The sequence below is a fragment of the Lynx rufus genome, unplaced genomic scaffold, assembly GCF_022079265.1.
Source record: "Lynx rufus isolate CCGP_SWC_20201006 ecotype Redwood Valley unplaced genomic scaffold, mLynRuf1.p SCAF_11, whole genome shotgun sequence".
Classification (NCBI taxonomy): domain Eukaryota; kingdom Metazoa; phylum Chordata; class Mammalia; order Carnivora; family Felidae; genus Lynx; species Lynx rufus.
The window spans coordinates 15,625,965-15,640,422 of NW_025814825.1; the positions used below are offsets into that span (position 1 = coordinate 15,625,965).

Here is a 14,458-nt window from a genome sequence, read left to right on the forward strand (position 1 = left end):
TGGCGGCTGTTTATTCCTTGGGGACATTATGGACGCCGAGTTATTGCTGGGATTTGTAGTCATTTCATGTATCTCTGGTAGTCGGTTCCCTCTTACAGTATCTGAGGGTGGCTTCGAGAAAAAAGAGGCAGGAAATGTAGCAATTAAACAAACGGGTCCTCTACATCTGCCGGTACTGGGTCTGGTTCCCAAGCGCGTGAGGCGGAAGTGGTGGTGGCCGGCGCGGCCGGAAGTTCAGATCAGCTGATGGGGGAGGCGGCGCCGCAGCCGCGGAGAGGCCCCGGCTGCCGAGCGCTTCGTCCGGGCCCAGAGTCTCGGATACTGGCCACGATCCCCGTTCGCACCTCGCAGTTGGGCGAGGCCCGGTCCCATATCCCTTCCAGGCTTGAGATCCTCGTCCGGCACGGCCGCCCTGAGCGCCCCGGCCACCCCCAGCCCCGGCTCGCCCCTCAGGCCCCGGGCCTCCCCTCAGCCCCCGGCCGGCGGCCCAGGCCCCGGATCCGCGGGGGGGGACCCGGCCCCGGGGGGTGCAGGCCCCATGGAGCTGATGTTCGCGGAGTGGGAGGACGGAGAGCGCTTTTCATTTGAAGATTCGGACCGCTTTGAGGAGGATTCGCTCTGTTCCTTCATCTCCGAGGCCGAGAGTCTCTGCCAGAACTGGCGGGGATGGCGCAAACAGTCAGCGGGGCCCAATTCCCCCACTGGCGGCGGTGGCGGAGGTGGCAGTGGCGGTACCAGAATGCGAGGTAAGGGTGAGCTGGGGGGAAGGGAACGGGCTGGCTCTGCTCAGGCCTTGCTGGGGAGCTGTCCCCGCTCGGGAGCTGTCCCGGACCGCGAGCTGTCCCGAGCAGCTTGGAACGGACTTCTGGACTCGCTTTTCGAGTCTTCCTGGGGTTGGCTTCTCCACACCAGCGTGTGTGTGTGTGTGTGTGTGTGTGTGTGTGTGTGTGTGTTGGAGTGATGGCTGGGAAATTCTGGGTTGGATACGATTAGCGACAGAAAGTAGATTTTTTTGTGGTTCATTTGCCTTAGTAATGGAATAGAAGAAAAAACTCCTCTGACTTGGGAATACTTACCTAGTTAAGCCCGCGGCAAGCCAGAAAATAGAAGAGAAGGAGGGTAGGGAGTGGATTGTGAAGAAGGGACCACTTGAGGCGTGTCACCCCCATTGCAAAGTGCATTGGGAGCTTCTTGTTAGGGGTGATGATGATCTCTGATTCTGGCTACACCAAGAAGGGATTCCACTTATAGGAAAGTGGAGGTGAACTGGAGATTCCATAGTCACATAGGTTCAAATCAGAGGCTTGTTTCTTGTCCATATTGAACAGCTGTCAGAAGCTGGGACCACTGGATTAGAGCCTTAGATTTCTATCATCTGGGGCCTGGGGAAGAGTGTAGGAAACTGTCTCTAGAGTCTCCTTATGAAATGCTCTTCCTGCTTTGTGCTGTGAGTTTCTTTCATCCTGGGGTCTTTCAGTGAATTAACTGATTAGTGCTGTGAAGAATTTTGCTTTTATTAAAGGGGATTGAGGGAAGAGTGATGATAAGTGAAGCTCCACAGGCTCAAGACTTACCACATCCTTTCCCTGCCTTCCTCATGGCACAGTTTTTGTTCTGGGCCTCAATGCAAGCTGACTTTTTTCAGCAGTTGGGATTGTGATTGTACTCCGGCCATTCCAAACTCCCGTTTTCCAAACTTCCCTGCAGAGATTTCTAGCACCCTTTTGGGACAAAGAAGTGTACATATGTCACTTGTTAGGAGTGGTAGTGTTCAACTTCAGTTGGAGAGGTAGCATATGTTCTGTGCATATACACCCACACATGCACAAAGATCATAGGCAGTTTCACTGTGGGTCTTCTGTGGTCTCTTTGCTTTTTCACATTTGCATGTGTGGGTAGCCTTGGGGCTTAGAGCTCCTTCACTTTGAGGGAAGTAACTGAAGTAATGTCGGTGAAAATTTTCAACAGACTGGTATCTTCCTGAATAGGTTAAAATCTAGAAAAGCATGTCATTCCCCAAACCCGCTGCCATCCCGGGGTACTCTCAGTCTCTCACTTGTAAAATAAGGAGGTTAACTTTTTTTTTTTTTAAAAAAAAGAGGTTTCTTTCAGCTCCATGATTTTCTGATCTGTCTTCTAATTTGACCAGCAATTTGGTGAGATATGTATGCAGTCTGTCGCGTTTCACCTTTTTAAAAATTTATTTATTTTTGAGAGAGAGAGAGAGAGCAAGCAGGGAAGGGGTGGAGAGAGGAGAGAGAGAATCCCAAGCAGGCATCACGCTGTCAGTGCAGAGCCTATGCAGGGCTCGAACTCACGAACCACGAAAATCTTGACCTGAGCTGAAACTAAGAGTTAGACGCGTAACCGACTAAGCCACCTGGGCGCCCCTCACCATTTATTGATTAAAACAGTGTGGGAAACCTTGAGTGGTAACTCCATCCTACTCCAGGTGTTTTCAGGAGCAGCAGCTAGGTTCCCTTGGGATAACCCATCTTCCTCCCCATCCCCCTTCCAGGCTTCCAATTGTAGGAAGCCAAGGATCAGGTGTGCCAAGGGACATGCAGCCTCTCTTGCTACTGGAGGTCCCTCTCTTAACTCCTTTGGGCTCTGGCCTGTCTCCTCTCCTTAGTTAGAGGCCTAGAATAATCTAGAGAAAAAGGGATAGTAAAAAGCAGTTGGAGAAGAGAATGTCAGGGGAGAGACATTAACAATGTAGTATCAATATAAAGTGCTAGGTGTAAGGGAAATTAGATGCCAAGCCATGTGAGAACGTTACTTGCTAGGATCCTGGAACACACCTGTTTGGCCAGGAGTTTCTGGGATATCTGTGGTATCTTCTGTTCTAGACCTTAGGTAGCAAGTTATGGGCTGCAGTTGGTTAGCTCCCCTCCCCCAGATGAAATCTTAAGAGTTGATGTATCCTAACAGGAGGGTCCCTTGGTTTTTCATCCAGATCTCCCTTTTCTTTCATAGTGAAGGTGGGGCCCAAGATGTTAGGCGCTGGCATTGGTGCCAGGTAATCATGACCCTTTTCATTTCCCCTTCTCTTTACCCTCACCTAAACCTTTGTTTCCAAAGATGGACTTGTGATCCCATTGGTGGAGCTCTCAGCAAAGCAGGTGGCATTTCATATCCCATTTGAAGTGGTGGAGAAAGTTTATCCCCCAGTGCCTGAGCAGCTACAGCTCCGAATTGCTTTTTGGAGCTTCCCTGAGAATGAAGAGGATATCCGGTGAGGCTAAAGGACTGATGGTGGGGAGTGGGTCCTGATATTCCACACTGTGTGCTGGGTTTCCTCCAAAACAAAGGAGATACTGTGTTTGGGGTTGTAAGAAGAAGACAAAGGGAGGAGTGCCTGGGATTTTCCCCAAGAGGGAGTGACCCTGGGGAGAGCGTGTCCAGGGCATTGTGGTCTCTGACAGGTTGTTTGCTGAGTTGTGGCTGTGTCCTCTTCTTCACTCCCAGGCTGTATTCGTGCCTGGCCAATGGCAGTGCCGATGAGTTCCAGCGAGGGGACCAGCTGTTCCGCATGAGGGCTGTGAAAGACCCACTGCAGATAGGTAAGGGTCCCATCATGCCCTGTGGCACCCCCTGCTCTGCCCATCCCCTGTATTATGAGTTAAGGACCTACTGCAAGAAGCTGGAGCAGGTTGTTGGAATAACTGCAGGGCCAGGGTTGAGGGCAGAGAATTATGTCTTGATGGCTCTCCCTGACCATACCCATGTTTCTCCCCAGGGTTCCACCTGAGTGCTACAGTGGTGCCACCTCAGATGGTCCCCCCCAAAGGGGCGTACAACGTGGCTGTGATGTTTGACCGCTGCCGGGTCACTTCCTGCAGCTGCACCTGTGGGGCTGGGGCCAAATGGTGCACTCACGTCGTGGCACTCTGTCTCTTCCGCATCCACAACGTGAGGCCCTCCCAATTTATCCTGGCCCTATCCTACGCTCCATCCCCCCCTTCTCTGCTGCATGCCTGGCCACAATGTGAGCCTCCTCGCCTCCCTTAATCTGCCTGTCTTTCCCTTGCTCCAGTGTCAGCAAACCTTTTCCAGCTTGTTCTGTTTCTCTCTGTTTCTCCTTCAGGCTTCTGCAGTCTGCTTGCGTGCCCCAGTATCAGAGTCCCTGTCTCGGCTGCAGAGGGACCAGCTGCAGAAGTTTGCTCAGTACCTCATCAGTGAGCTCCCTCAGCAGGTGAGTGAGGTTGGGACACCCTTCTCCAACTCTAAGCTCCAGGACTGCATATTAGTCTTCATGTTAGGCCAAGGCCAACTTGGGTCACTTATGCCTTTGTCCCTTTCCCCCTCAGATCCTCCCCACGGCCCAGCGTCTTCTGGATGAACTCCTCTCTTCCCAGTCAACAGCCATCAATACAGTGTGTGGAGCCCCCGGTGAGTGTGGAGAGAAGGAAGGGCAGTCGGAAGGAAGAAAGCTGGTGGTGCAGAGCACCACTTACTAAAAGCTTGCTGTTGTCAGGTGAATCCAGGCCCCTATCTCTATGTAACTGACTACCTATCATCCCCAGACCCCACAGCAGGGCCCTCTGCCTCTGACCAGAGTACATGGTATTTGGATGAGTCAACACTCACTGATAACATCAAGAAGACACTACACAAGTTCTGTGGACCTTCGCCTGTGGTCTTCAGGTAAATTGGATCTCTCTATGTCTGTGTCTGTGGTGGAAGGGAACAGCCCTCAGGCTGTTAATCGATCCTTTGCTCTGTTAATACTTGTGCCTCAAGAATTTTTGTCTTAGACATCTTTTGTCTCCTACACTCTGTATTTTGGGTCAGGGCCTCTTTTGTGTCAAAGCCCTGGTGCACTTTCACCTGTCGTATGCAGCCCCATCTCAGAGTAATCATTTTCCACTCCATTACCTTCACAGTGATGTGAACTCCATGTATCTGTCTTCCACGGAGCCTCCAGCTGCTGCTGAATGGGCATGTCTGCTGCGCCCTCTGAGGGGCCGCGAGCCAGAGGGTGTCTGGAACCTACTTAGCATTGTGCGGGAGATGTTCAAACGGAGAGACAGCAATGCTGCCCCTTTGTTGGAAATCCTCACTGACCAGTGCCTCACCTATGAACAGGTAACCCTCCAGAGTTGGGTGGCCCCACTGTGGTTCATTTTCTCCTTCCCTTAACTTCATTTACCTCTTGCTGACAGGGACACTGGGGAGGGCTGCTCTTCTTTTCTCCAAACTATTAGGTGCATCTCAGAGCTCTCTGTTTCCAGATAACAGGTTGGTGGTACAGCGTGCGCACCTCAGCCTCACACAGCAGCGCCAGTGGACACACGGGCCGTAGCAATGGGCAGTCAGAGGTAGCGGCCCATGCATGTGCCAGCATGTGTGATGAGATGGTCACACTGTGGAGGCTAGCTGTTTTGGACCCTGCACTCAGCCCCCAGCGGTGAGTCTCCCCCTAGGCTCATCACAGCACGGATATTGGGCCAGCCCAGGACAGTCCAAGGCCTCATATCATGTGCACATAGAAACGTACTATTCTTCTAGTCCTAGGGAAATGGGAGGTACTGAGCGTTAAGGTTACCAGTGATTTAGGCATCCTTTTTCTGAGAAGCTCTCTTCCTTTCCTCCCTTAAATAGCTCCCACTTTCCCAAATACCTGAGTATTGGAGTGATGTGTATAAGCTGGCTCAAGAAGTTCTTCCCTGGGTCCCTTCCTGTACCCTCCTTCTGGGGGTTATGGCTGCTCTATCTCTTTCCATCCCTTCTCAGAGCAGAATGTAGCCCCCCAGCAACCTCCCCAACTTTGTTCCCACAGCCGCCGGGAATTGTGTGCCCAGCTACGCCAGTGGCAACTGAAGGTGATTGAGAATGTGAAGCGGGGACAGCACAAAAAGACCCTGGAGCGGCTCTTCCCTGGCTTCCGGCCAGCGGTGGAGGCCTGCTACTTCAACTGGGAAGAGGCCTACCCACTCCCTGGTGTCACCTACAGCGGCACCGACCGGAAGTTGGCACTGTGCTGGGCCCGAGCCCTGCCCCCTCGGCCAGGTGCCTCCCGATCTGGGGGCCTGGAGGAATCCCGGGAGCGGCCCCGATCTCTTCCTTCTGAGCCAGCTGTGCGGCCCAAGGAGCCTGGGGCCAAGCGCAAGGGATTGGGTGAGGGGGTCCCCTCATCGCAGCGGGGTCCCCGCCGCCTCTCTGCTGAGGGGGGAGATAAGTCTCTGCATAAGATGGGTCCAGGTGGGGGCAAAGCCAAGGCACTGGGTGGGGCTGGCAGTGGGGGCAAGGGATCAGCAGGCGGTGGGAGCAAGCGACGGCTGAGCAGCGAAGACAGCTCCCTGGAGCCAGATCTGGCTGAGATGAGCCTGGATGACAGCAGCCTGGCCCTCGGTGCAGAGGCCAGCACCTTTGGTGGATTCCCTGAGAGCCCGCCACCCTGCCCTCCTCCTGGTGGCTCCCGTGGTCCTTCCACCTTCCTTCCTGAACCCCCAGATACTTATGAAGAAGATGGTGGTGTGTACTTCTCAGAAGGGCCTGAGCCTCCCACAGCCTCTGCTGGCCCCCATGGCCTACTGCCTGGGGAGGTCTGTACCCGGGATGACCTCCCTTCCACAGATGAGAGTGGCAATGGGCTCCCCAAAACCAAAGAGGCAGCCACTGCAGTTGGAGAGGAGGATGATGACTACCAGGCATATTATCTGAATGCCCAGGATGGGGCTGGAGGCGAGGAAGAGAAGGCTGAGGGCGGGGCTGGGGAGGAGCACGACCTGTTTGCTGGGCTGAAGCCACTGGAACAGGAGAGCCGCATGGAGGTGAGGGGACTCTGAGGGGACACTGAGGGTGCTCTTTCGCTACAGCTGGGAGAGGGGCCATCTGGCTCTAATTGGGAATGTCAGGACTGTAGTGAGGCTGTTAGAAGCCTTTTGCGGGCTCCTGTCTGGCCTCCCTGCCTACAGTCCATTCTTTTCACTGCTTCCATATTGATATTCCTGAAATGTCTGATTGTGTCCCTCTGCTGCTTAAAAGTCTTCAGTGGTTTCCCACTGCCCTTGGCATGACCTGTGAGGCCTCACTTGGTCTGATCTTTGTATGCTTTTTCAGCCTCATCTAGGCATTCTGCCCTTTCTACTACAGTCAGTCGAACCATTCCTCTAGCTTGCCATGCTCTCTCTTGCATCCTTACATTTGCACAGATTGGCCTGTCTGCCTAGAATCTTCTTCCCTCACCTTTCCTGGCTAGCTTCTGTTCTTTCTGCAGGTCTCAGGTATCTTAGAGATCACTTCCTCTAGGAAGTCTTCCCTGAGCTTGCCCCTTTGCCCCAGGTCCCAGTGAAGTATCTTACTCACTTATGCCCCTCTTGGCCTTTCCCAGTGGTAGCTGGCTTCACGCTGGTTTGTGCGTTCATGTGTCTGTTTCTCTAATCAGACTATGAGTTCCTGTGGTATACCCAGGACCAGCATAGGGCCTAGCATATAGCAGGTACTCATGGGATGTTTGCTGCTTGAGTATGAATATGGTGTCCTGCCCCTGGAAGTTGGGGCTTCAACCTGTGTGGTGCCCGTCCTCTCCAGATATTGTTTGCCTGTGCTGAGGCCCTGCATGCGCACGGCTACAGCAGTGAGGCCTCCCGCCTCACTGTGGAGCTTGCCCAGGACCTGCTAGCCAACCCACCTGACCTCAAGGTAGAGCCGCCCCCTGCCAAGGTGAGAGACCCCCCCTTCCCCTCTCCCCCCATTTATTGCTAACCCTCTTCTATGCCCCACCCCAAGTGAGAGCCTCCTCACTCCACCAAGATGAGTCAGACTCATATGTCTGCTTCCTTGTACTTCCCCTCTTTAGGGCAAGAAGAACAAGGTATCTACGAGCCGTCAGACCTGGGTGGCTACCAACACCCTGACGAAGGCAGCCTTCCTGTTGACAGTGCTAAGTGAACGCCCAGAGCACCACAACCTGGCCTTCCGAGTTGGCATGTTTGCCTTGGAGCTACAGCGGCCCCCAGCTTCTACCAAGGCCTTGGAGGTCGGAGGTTCCATCAGCCTTGTACTGCAGTCTCCTCAGGGACTCCTCAGAGACTTATAGCTTGATCTCTACTGAAGTGTCAGGGGTCTGAGTTTCTTCCTGTATCCTTAGGTGAAGCTGGCATACCAGGAGTCTGAGGTGGCTGCCCTGCTCAAGAAGATTCCTCTGGGTCCAAGTGAGATGAGTACCATGCGGTGCCGGGCAGAGGAGCTTCGGGAGGGGACACTCTGTGACTATCGGCCCGTTTTGCCTCTCATGCTGGCCAGTTTCATCTTTGACGTTCTCTGTGCTCCAGGTATGGTGCGTGACTCTACTCGAGTGGGGATCTTGGGTAGGAGTAGTTTTCTCTAAGGAGAAACCAAGAGGCCCAAAGCTCTGAATTATCCTTAGGATCCATCAGGCAACTTCATGAGTAGTCTGGAATGATGAGGGTCTTGGGTTGCCTACATTTCATTCTTTCCAATGACACTTCTTTCTGCCTGACTTATTCCACCTTTCATCCAGTGGTTTCTCCCACGGGTTCCCGGCCACCAAGTCGTAACTGGAACAACGAGATGCCTGGGGATGAGGAGCTGGGATTTGAAGCAGCAGTTGCTGCCTTAGGTGAGTCTGGAGTATCTTGAGCACTTCTGTGAGCTAGTTGGCCCAGGCCTTGAAGGGCATGAGACATGGCCCCTGTTTGAAGGGGTGGTATGGTAGTGGGACAGCCAGAATGTGACATGTTTGAACCAGGTAGTACAGTCAAGAATTTAGGGACAAAAGGTGTGCTATGGCACACAAAATGTAAGAAAAGGATTCAGGAAGGGTATAGAATACAGAATGTAGGTCAAAAGATCAGTTCAGTTAAGTTTTTGGTAAGGGGACAAAACACCATGAATAAAGACAGGGACCATCAAGTCTTAATGAGGGCAAGGAGTCAAACTTCCTTGAAGTGATGGGTATGCCATGAAGGTAGAGTGGGCCAATTATGAAGGTCTTAAAAAGCAGATCAGAGCTAAGGCCGGATGTAATAGGCAATTGGGACCTTCCACGGGGGATGTGGGTTGGACCAGGAGAACTCCTTATCTCACATATGCTGGTGGCTGGGCAGCCCTGGCCTGTTCACTTTGGCTGTCTTGGGAGTTACGGCCATTCTCAGTCCCTATGAGACCCTTCTTCTCACAGGTATGAAGACAACAGTGAGCGAGGCAGAGCATCCCCTCCTGTGTGAAGGCACACGTCGGGAGAAGGGTGACCTGGCACTGGCACTAATGATCACTTACAAGGATGATCAAGCCAAGCTCAAAAAGGTAGGGACTGAAGTACTAGGATTTTGACAGGCAGAGAGCAAAATTTTACCCTTTCTCAGAGGATTGCAGTCCAATGAGGAAAGGGCTATACTGCCCATAGGGGATAAGTGGAAAATCTTGGGGACACTTGATAAAGAATAAGACCAATGGTTCTCGTAGGAGTGCTTGGGCAGGGGATGAAAGAAAAGAAGCAGTTACTCATTTATTTCAATATTTACTGAATATCAATGTAGTCAGTCCTGTGTTAAGTGTTAGGATATCAAGATATGTAAGCCGGTGCCTATCATCCAGGAGGTTCTCCTATGGTTGTGACTGGGGAAGGCTTCCCGAAGAGGTAGTATTAAGCTGTTTCAAAGAGAAAGTAAGGTAATAGAAATAGAAGTCCGGATATAAAGGGCATCCTGTCACTGCTTCTCTCTTCTTCAGATCTTAGACAAACTCTTGGACCGAGAGAGCCAGACGCATAAGCCCCAGACACTGAGTTCATTCTACTCATCCAGCCGCCCAGCCACAGCCAGCCAGAGGTCTCCTTCAAAGCATGGGGGCCCATCTGCCCCAGGGGCCCTGCAACCACTGACCTCGGGCTCTGCAGGGCCTCCTCAGCCAGGGAATGTGGCAGGGGCTGGGCCAGGCCCCAATGAGGGCTTCACAGAGAAGAATGTGCCTGGTGAGGTGGGGGCACTGGGCAGGGGGGGATGAATGGTATGGATTCATGTTGGGGTCCCCTTTCCTTGGCTTATCCCAATGTCCTATTTTCCCCACCTAGAAAGTTCCCCACATTCTCCCTGTGAGGGCCTCCCATCTGAGGCAGCTTTGACCCCAAGGGCGGAAGGGAAGGTTCCCAGCCGCCTGGCACTTGGCAGTCGTGGAGGCTACAATGGACGGGGTTGGGGCTCCCCAGGGCGGCCTAAGAAGAAACACACAGGTATGACAGCCTGTGGGATGACACGGAGGGAGGGATTTCCTGAAGTGTGAATTCTGTAACTTCTAGCTTCTGAGACTGATTTGTCTTGGGGAGTTAGGCATGGCCAGCATTGACAGCAGTGCCCCTGAAACAACATCGGATAGTTCCCCCACCTTAAGCCGGAGGCCACTTCGAGGGGGCTGGGCCCCCACCTCCTGGGGCCGAGGACAGGACAGTGACAGCATTAGCAGCTCTTCCTCGGACTCTCTGGGCTCCTCATCCTCCAGTGGAAGTCGCCGGGCCAGTGCCAGTGGAGGGGCCCGGGCAAAGACCGTTGAAGTTGGCAGGTCAGTGGAAGAAATACTCCTCTCATTTGGCCCACCCTCAGAGTCACATCCCTGGTGTAATCCAACTATTGTTCCCCCAGCGACACCACTTACCCTGCTCTTTCCTGCCTACCTGGACACCCATTTCAGAGAAACCCCAATCCCCGTCCCTACCCCATTGCCCCCTCAGGTACAAGGGCCGCCGTCCCGAGAGTCATGCCCCCCATGTACCCAATCAGCCATCAGAGGCAGCTGCACACTTCTACTTCGAACTGGCGAAGACGGTGCTGATCAAGGCAGGGGGCAACAGCAGCACTTCCATTTTCACACATCCATCTTCCTCAGGGGGCCATCAGGGTCCTCACCGCAACCTGCACCTTTGCGCCTTCGAGATTGGGCTTTATGCCCTTGGCCTGCACAACTTTGTTTCTCCCAACTGGCTCTCACGTACTTATTCTTCGCACGTTTCCTGGATTACAGGTAAACCCAGTATCTTGATTTGGGAATGGGCTGGGGATTAATTGATAGAAATGAGAGTCTTATCCTTGTGGAGTTACTGATCTGATAGAAGACACCATACTAACCACCCCCCCCTTTTTTTTTTTTTTGCTCCTTTCCTTGAAGGTCAGGCAATGGAGATTGGTAGTGCAGCCCTGACTATACTGGTAGAATGCTGGGATGGACACCTGACGCCCCCTGAGGTTGCATCCCTGGCTGACAGGGCATCACGGGCACGAGACTCCAATATGGTGAGGGCAGCAGCGGAGTTAGCCCTAAGCTGCCTGCCTCATGCCCATGCATTGAACCCCAATGAGATCCAGCGGGCCCTGGTGCAGTGCAAGGAGCAGGTATTTCTACAGGCAATCTGGGGACTTGCTTTCAGGTATCTAGGAAGGGACATGGGGAAAACTAACAGCCCAGCTCGATTTCCAAATCTTAAAGTTCACAAATTTTCTAGTTTGTGCTATTATGGTGACACTTGACATATTAATGCACTTTCACATCTATTACTTCTTTTGCCTTACGACTCTGAGGTTAGGATTATTCCTGTTTATAGATAAGGAAATGGAGATCTATAGGTTAGGGACCAAGGTGGTCACCAGGTTGGAATACTTGGGGAAGGCCTTGGGGAGATAGTGGGAACTGGATGGGAGGGAGTGGCTAGGTTAGTTTGGAACTGGGACTGTAAGTAGTTTGGAACTGGTCACCAAGCGTTTGTTCAGTGTCTGTGTGAGGCATTCATTGCTCTGACTCTGATGCCTCCCTGGGAACCAGCCAACTCAGAGGAAGATGTTGGAATGTCATTTACAACCATGCCTGAGTAAAGCCCCTCCCCTTAACTTCTGTGCCCCTTCCTTCCAGGATAACCTGATGTTGGAGAAGGCCTGCATGGCAGTGGAAGAAGCGGCTAAGGGTGGGGGTGTATACCCTGAAGTGTTGTTTGAGGTTGCTCACCAGTGGTTCTGGCTATATGAGCAAACAGCAGGTGGCTCATCCACAGCCCGTGAAGGGGCTACAAGCTGTAGTGCCAGTGGGATCAGGGCAGCTGGGGAGGCTGGGCGGGGGCTGCCTGAGGGCAGGGGGGGCCCAGGCACTGAGCCGGTTACAGTGGCGGCAGCAGCAGTGACAGCAGCAGCCACAGTGGTGCCAGTCATCTCAGTGGGGTCCAGTTTATATCCAGGTCCAGGACTGGGGCATGGTCATTCCCCTGGCCTGCACCCCTACACTGCTCTACAGCCCCACCTGCCCTGCAGCCCTCAATACCTCACCCACCCAGCTCACCCTGCCCACCCAATGCCTCATATGCCCCGGCCTGCCGTCTTCCCTGTGCCCAGCTCTGCATACCCACAGGTGAGACCAGTGTTTTGTTGGGGGGTTGGGCACGTGGGAGAACATTAGGAGTTCATGTGGGGTTGGAGTGTGGGGTACTCTGGGAGAATAATAGGACTGTTGGTGAGGTGGTGGGGGTCTGGGGGGGGACTCAGGCCAACCAAGATAAGAAATGTAGGGATACCCACTTGTGGGATGAAGGGGGAGAACCACATCTTAATATAATTTCCTACTCTTTTCCCTGTCTCTAGGGTGTGCATCCTGCCTTCTTGGGGGCTCAGTACCCTTACTCAGTGACTCCCCCCTCACTTGCTGCCACTGCTGTGTCTTTCCCCGTCCCTTCCATGGCACCCATCACAGTACATCCCTACCACACAGAGCCAGGGCTCCCACTGCCCACCAGTGTGGCCTGTGAGTTGTGGGGACAGGGAACAGGTGAATGGAGGGGAGGTACACTGGGCAGGGGAGATGGGGGGAGGAACCCTCTCCATCCCTCTTTGGGCTGTGAATTCCTCATATAGCTTTCATCCCACCCTCAGTGAGCAGTGTCCATCCAGCATCCACGTTTCCAGCCATCCAGGGTGCCTCGTTGCCTGCTCTGACTACACAGCCCAGCCCTCTGGTGAGCGGAGGGTTTCCACCACCTGAGGAGGAGACCCACAGTCAGCCTGTCAACCCACACAGCCTACACCACCTGCACGCTGCCTACCGTGTTGGTGAGAGGTCTTTTTTTTGTGCCCCTACCTGCAGTTGTGCCAGAGGCTCTTTAGTGATGCCTCCCTCCCCATAGCTCTTACTTTGTTTGTTGTGGGGTCCGATGTACCAGATTGAGGTGCAGGGTGAAAAGGATGTACCTTCACTATGTGCCCACCCTTTTCTCCCAGGAATGCTGGCACTGGAGATGCTGGGTCGCCGGGCACACAACGATCACCCCAACAACTTCTCCCGCTCCCCCCCCTACACTGATGATGTCAAATGGTTGCTGGGGCTGGCAGCAAAGCTGGGTAACACCTCCCCTCCCCAGGACCATTGTCCGCCCCCACCCACTTTCCCCACCTTCCTGTCCCAGACCTCCTTCCTAGCTCTTGCTCAGAGTTGAGGCCTTGGTCGGGTATGTGTGCGTGCGCGGGGGGTGGGGGGTTACCTCAGCTCCTGGGGTGGAGGGAGGCTCTCTGCCAGGCCAGAGCTGAGAGATAAAAGTTGGGTCCCTAGGGCAGAGGTGGCCACCCCCGTCTCATGCCCCTCCCCCTGCCCCCCAGGAGTGAACTACGTGCACCAGTTCTGTGTGGGGGCAGCCAAGGGGGTGCTGAGCCCGTTTGTGCTGCAGGAGATCGTCATGGAGACGCTGCAGCGGCTGAGCCCTGCTCATGCCCACAACCACCTGCGTGCCCCGGCCTTCCACCAACTGGTGCAGCGCTGCCAGCAGGCATACATGCAGGTGACAACCCTGGAAGTATGGAGTAGGGTGGAGCACCTCCTGGGCAGGCATGGAACTGATTACCCCGCATGCTAGGGAGGACGGGCCTGGTTCTGTGCTTAATGGCTCATCCTCTTCCAGTACATTCACCACCGTTTGATTCACCTGACCCCTGCCGACTACGACGACTTTGTGAATGCGATCCGCAGTGCCCGCAGCGCCTTCTGTCTGACACCCATGGGCATGATGCAGTTCAACGACATCCTGCAGAACCTCAAGCGCAGCAAACAGACCAAGGAGCTGTGGCAGCGGGTCTCACTCGAGATGACCACCTTCTCCCCATGAGTCTGGCCCCTCTAGGGTCCTATACAGGGATACAGGCCTGTGGCTATGGGGGCCCCTCACACAGAGGGAGTGAATCTTGGCTGGACAGATCATCCCCACTCAGTTCTCTGGTAGCCCAGACTGGCAGCTGCTCTTGGGCTGTAGCTTGGGGCCAAGATGTCTCAAACCCTAGAAGCCTAGGGTTGGGGGAGACAGCCCTATCTGGGAGGGGGCATTGGGTGGCCTCTGGTATTTATTTGGCATTTATAAATATATAAACTCCTTTTTTACTCTAGTCCGCCTGGGCCTTTGCCTTCTTTCCCTCCATGTGCAGATGAACTTTGAACCGGGGTGGGGGAAAAGACTGATACTTCCTTTATTCTA

The 14,458-nt window shown here is 53.8% G+C and overlaps 1 protein-coding gene across 3 annotated transcripts; it reads left to right on the forward strand.

Moving 5' to 3' along the window:
* The first annotated feature begins 232 nt into the window (after positions 1 to 232).
* Positions 233 to 14,369, forward strand: ZSWIM8 (zinc finger SWIM-type containing 8). 3 transcript variants are annotated; one of them, XM_047072972.1, is made up of 26 exons: positions 233 to 746; positions 3,082 to 3,235; positions 3,469 to 3,563; positions 3,740 to 3,912; positions 4,088 to 4,195; positions 4,311 to 4,392; positions 4,527 to 4,647; positions 4,887 to 5,088; positions 5,235 to 5,410; positions 5,783 to 6,776; positions 7,537 to 7,668; positions 7,805 to 7,984; positions 8,096 to 8,279; positions 8,489 to 8,587; positions 9,149 to 9,273; positions 9,700 to 9,940; positions 10,040 to 10,198; positions 10,296 to 10,524; positions 10,694 to 10,983; positions 11,128 to 11,351; positions 11,866 to 12,354; positions 12,585 to 12,768; positions 12,873 to 13,049; positions 13,218 to 13,337; positions 13,593 to 13,771; positions 13,892 to 14,186. In XM_047072972.1, exons 1-26 carry the CDS (start codon positions 539 to 541, stop codon positions 14,093 to 14,095), a joined length of 5,529 nt encoding a protein of 1,842 aa, XP_046928928.1. In that variant the 5' UTR covers positions 233 to 538; the 3' UTR covers positions 14,096 to 14,186. The 3 variants fall into 3 exon arrangements, with proteins under 3 accessions (XP_046928928.1, XP_046928930.1, XP_046928929.1); XM_047072974.1 differs by having other exon boundaries at positions 235 to 746; positions 12,585 to 12,744; positions 13,661 to 13,771; positions 13,892 to 14,369; XM_047072973.1 differs by having other exon boundaries at positions 235 to 746; positions 12,585 to 12,744.
* Positions 14,370 to 14,458: the final 89 nt, after the last annotated feature.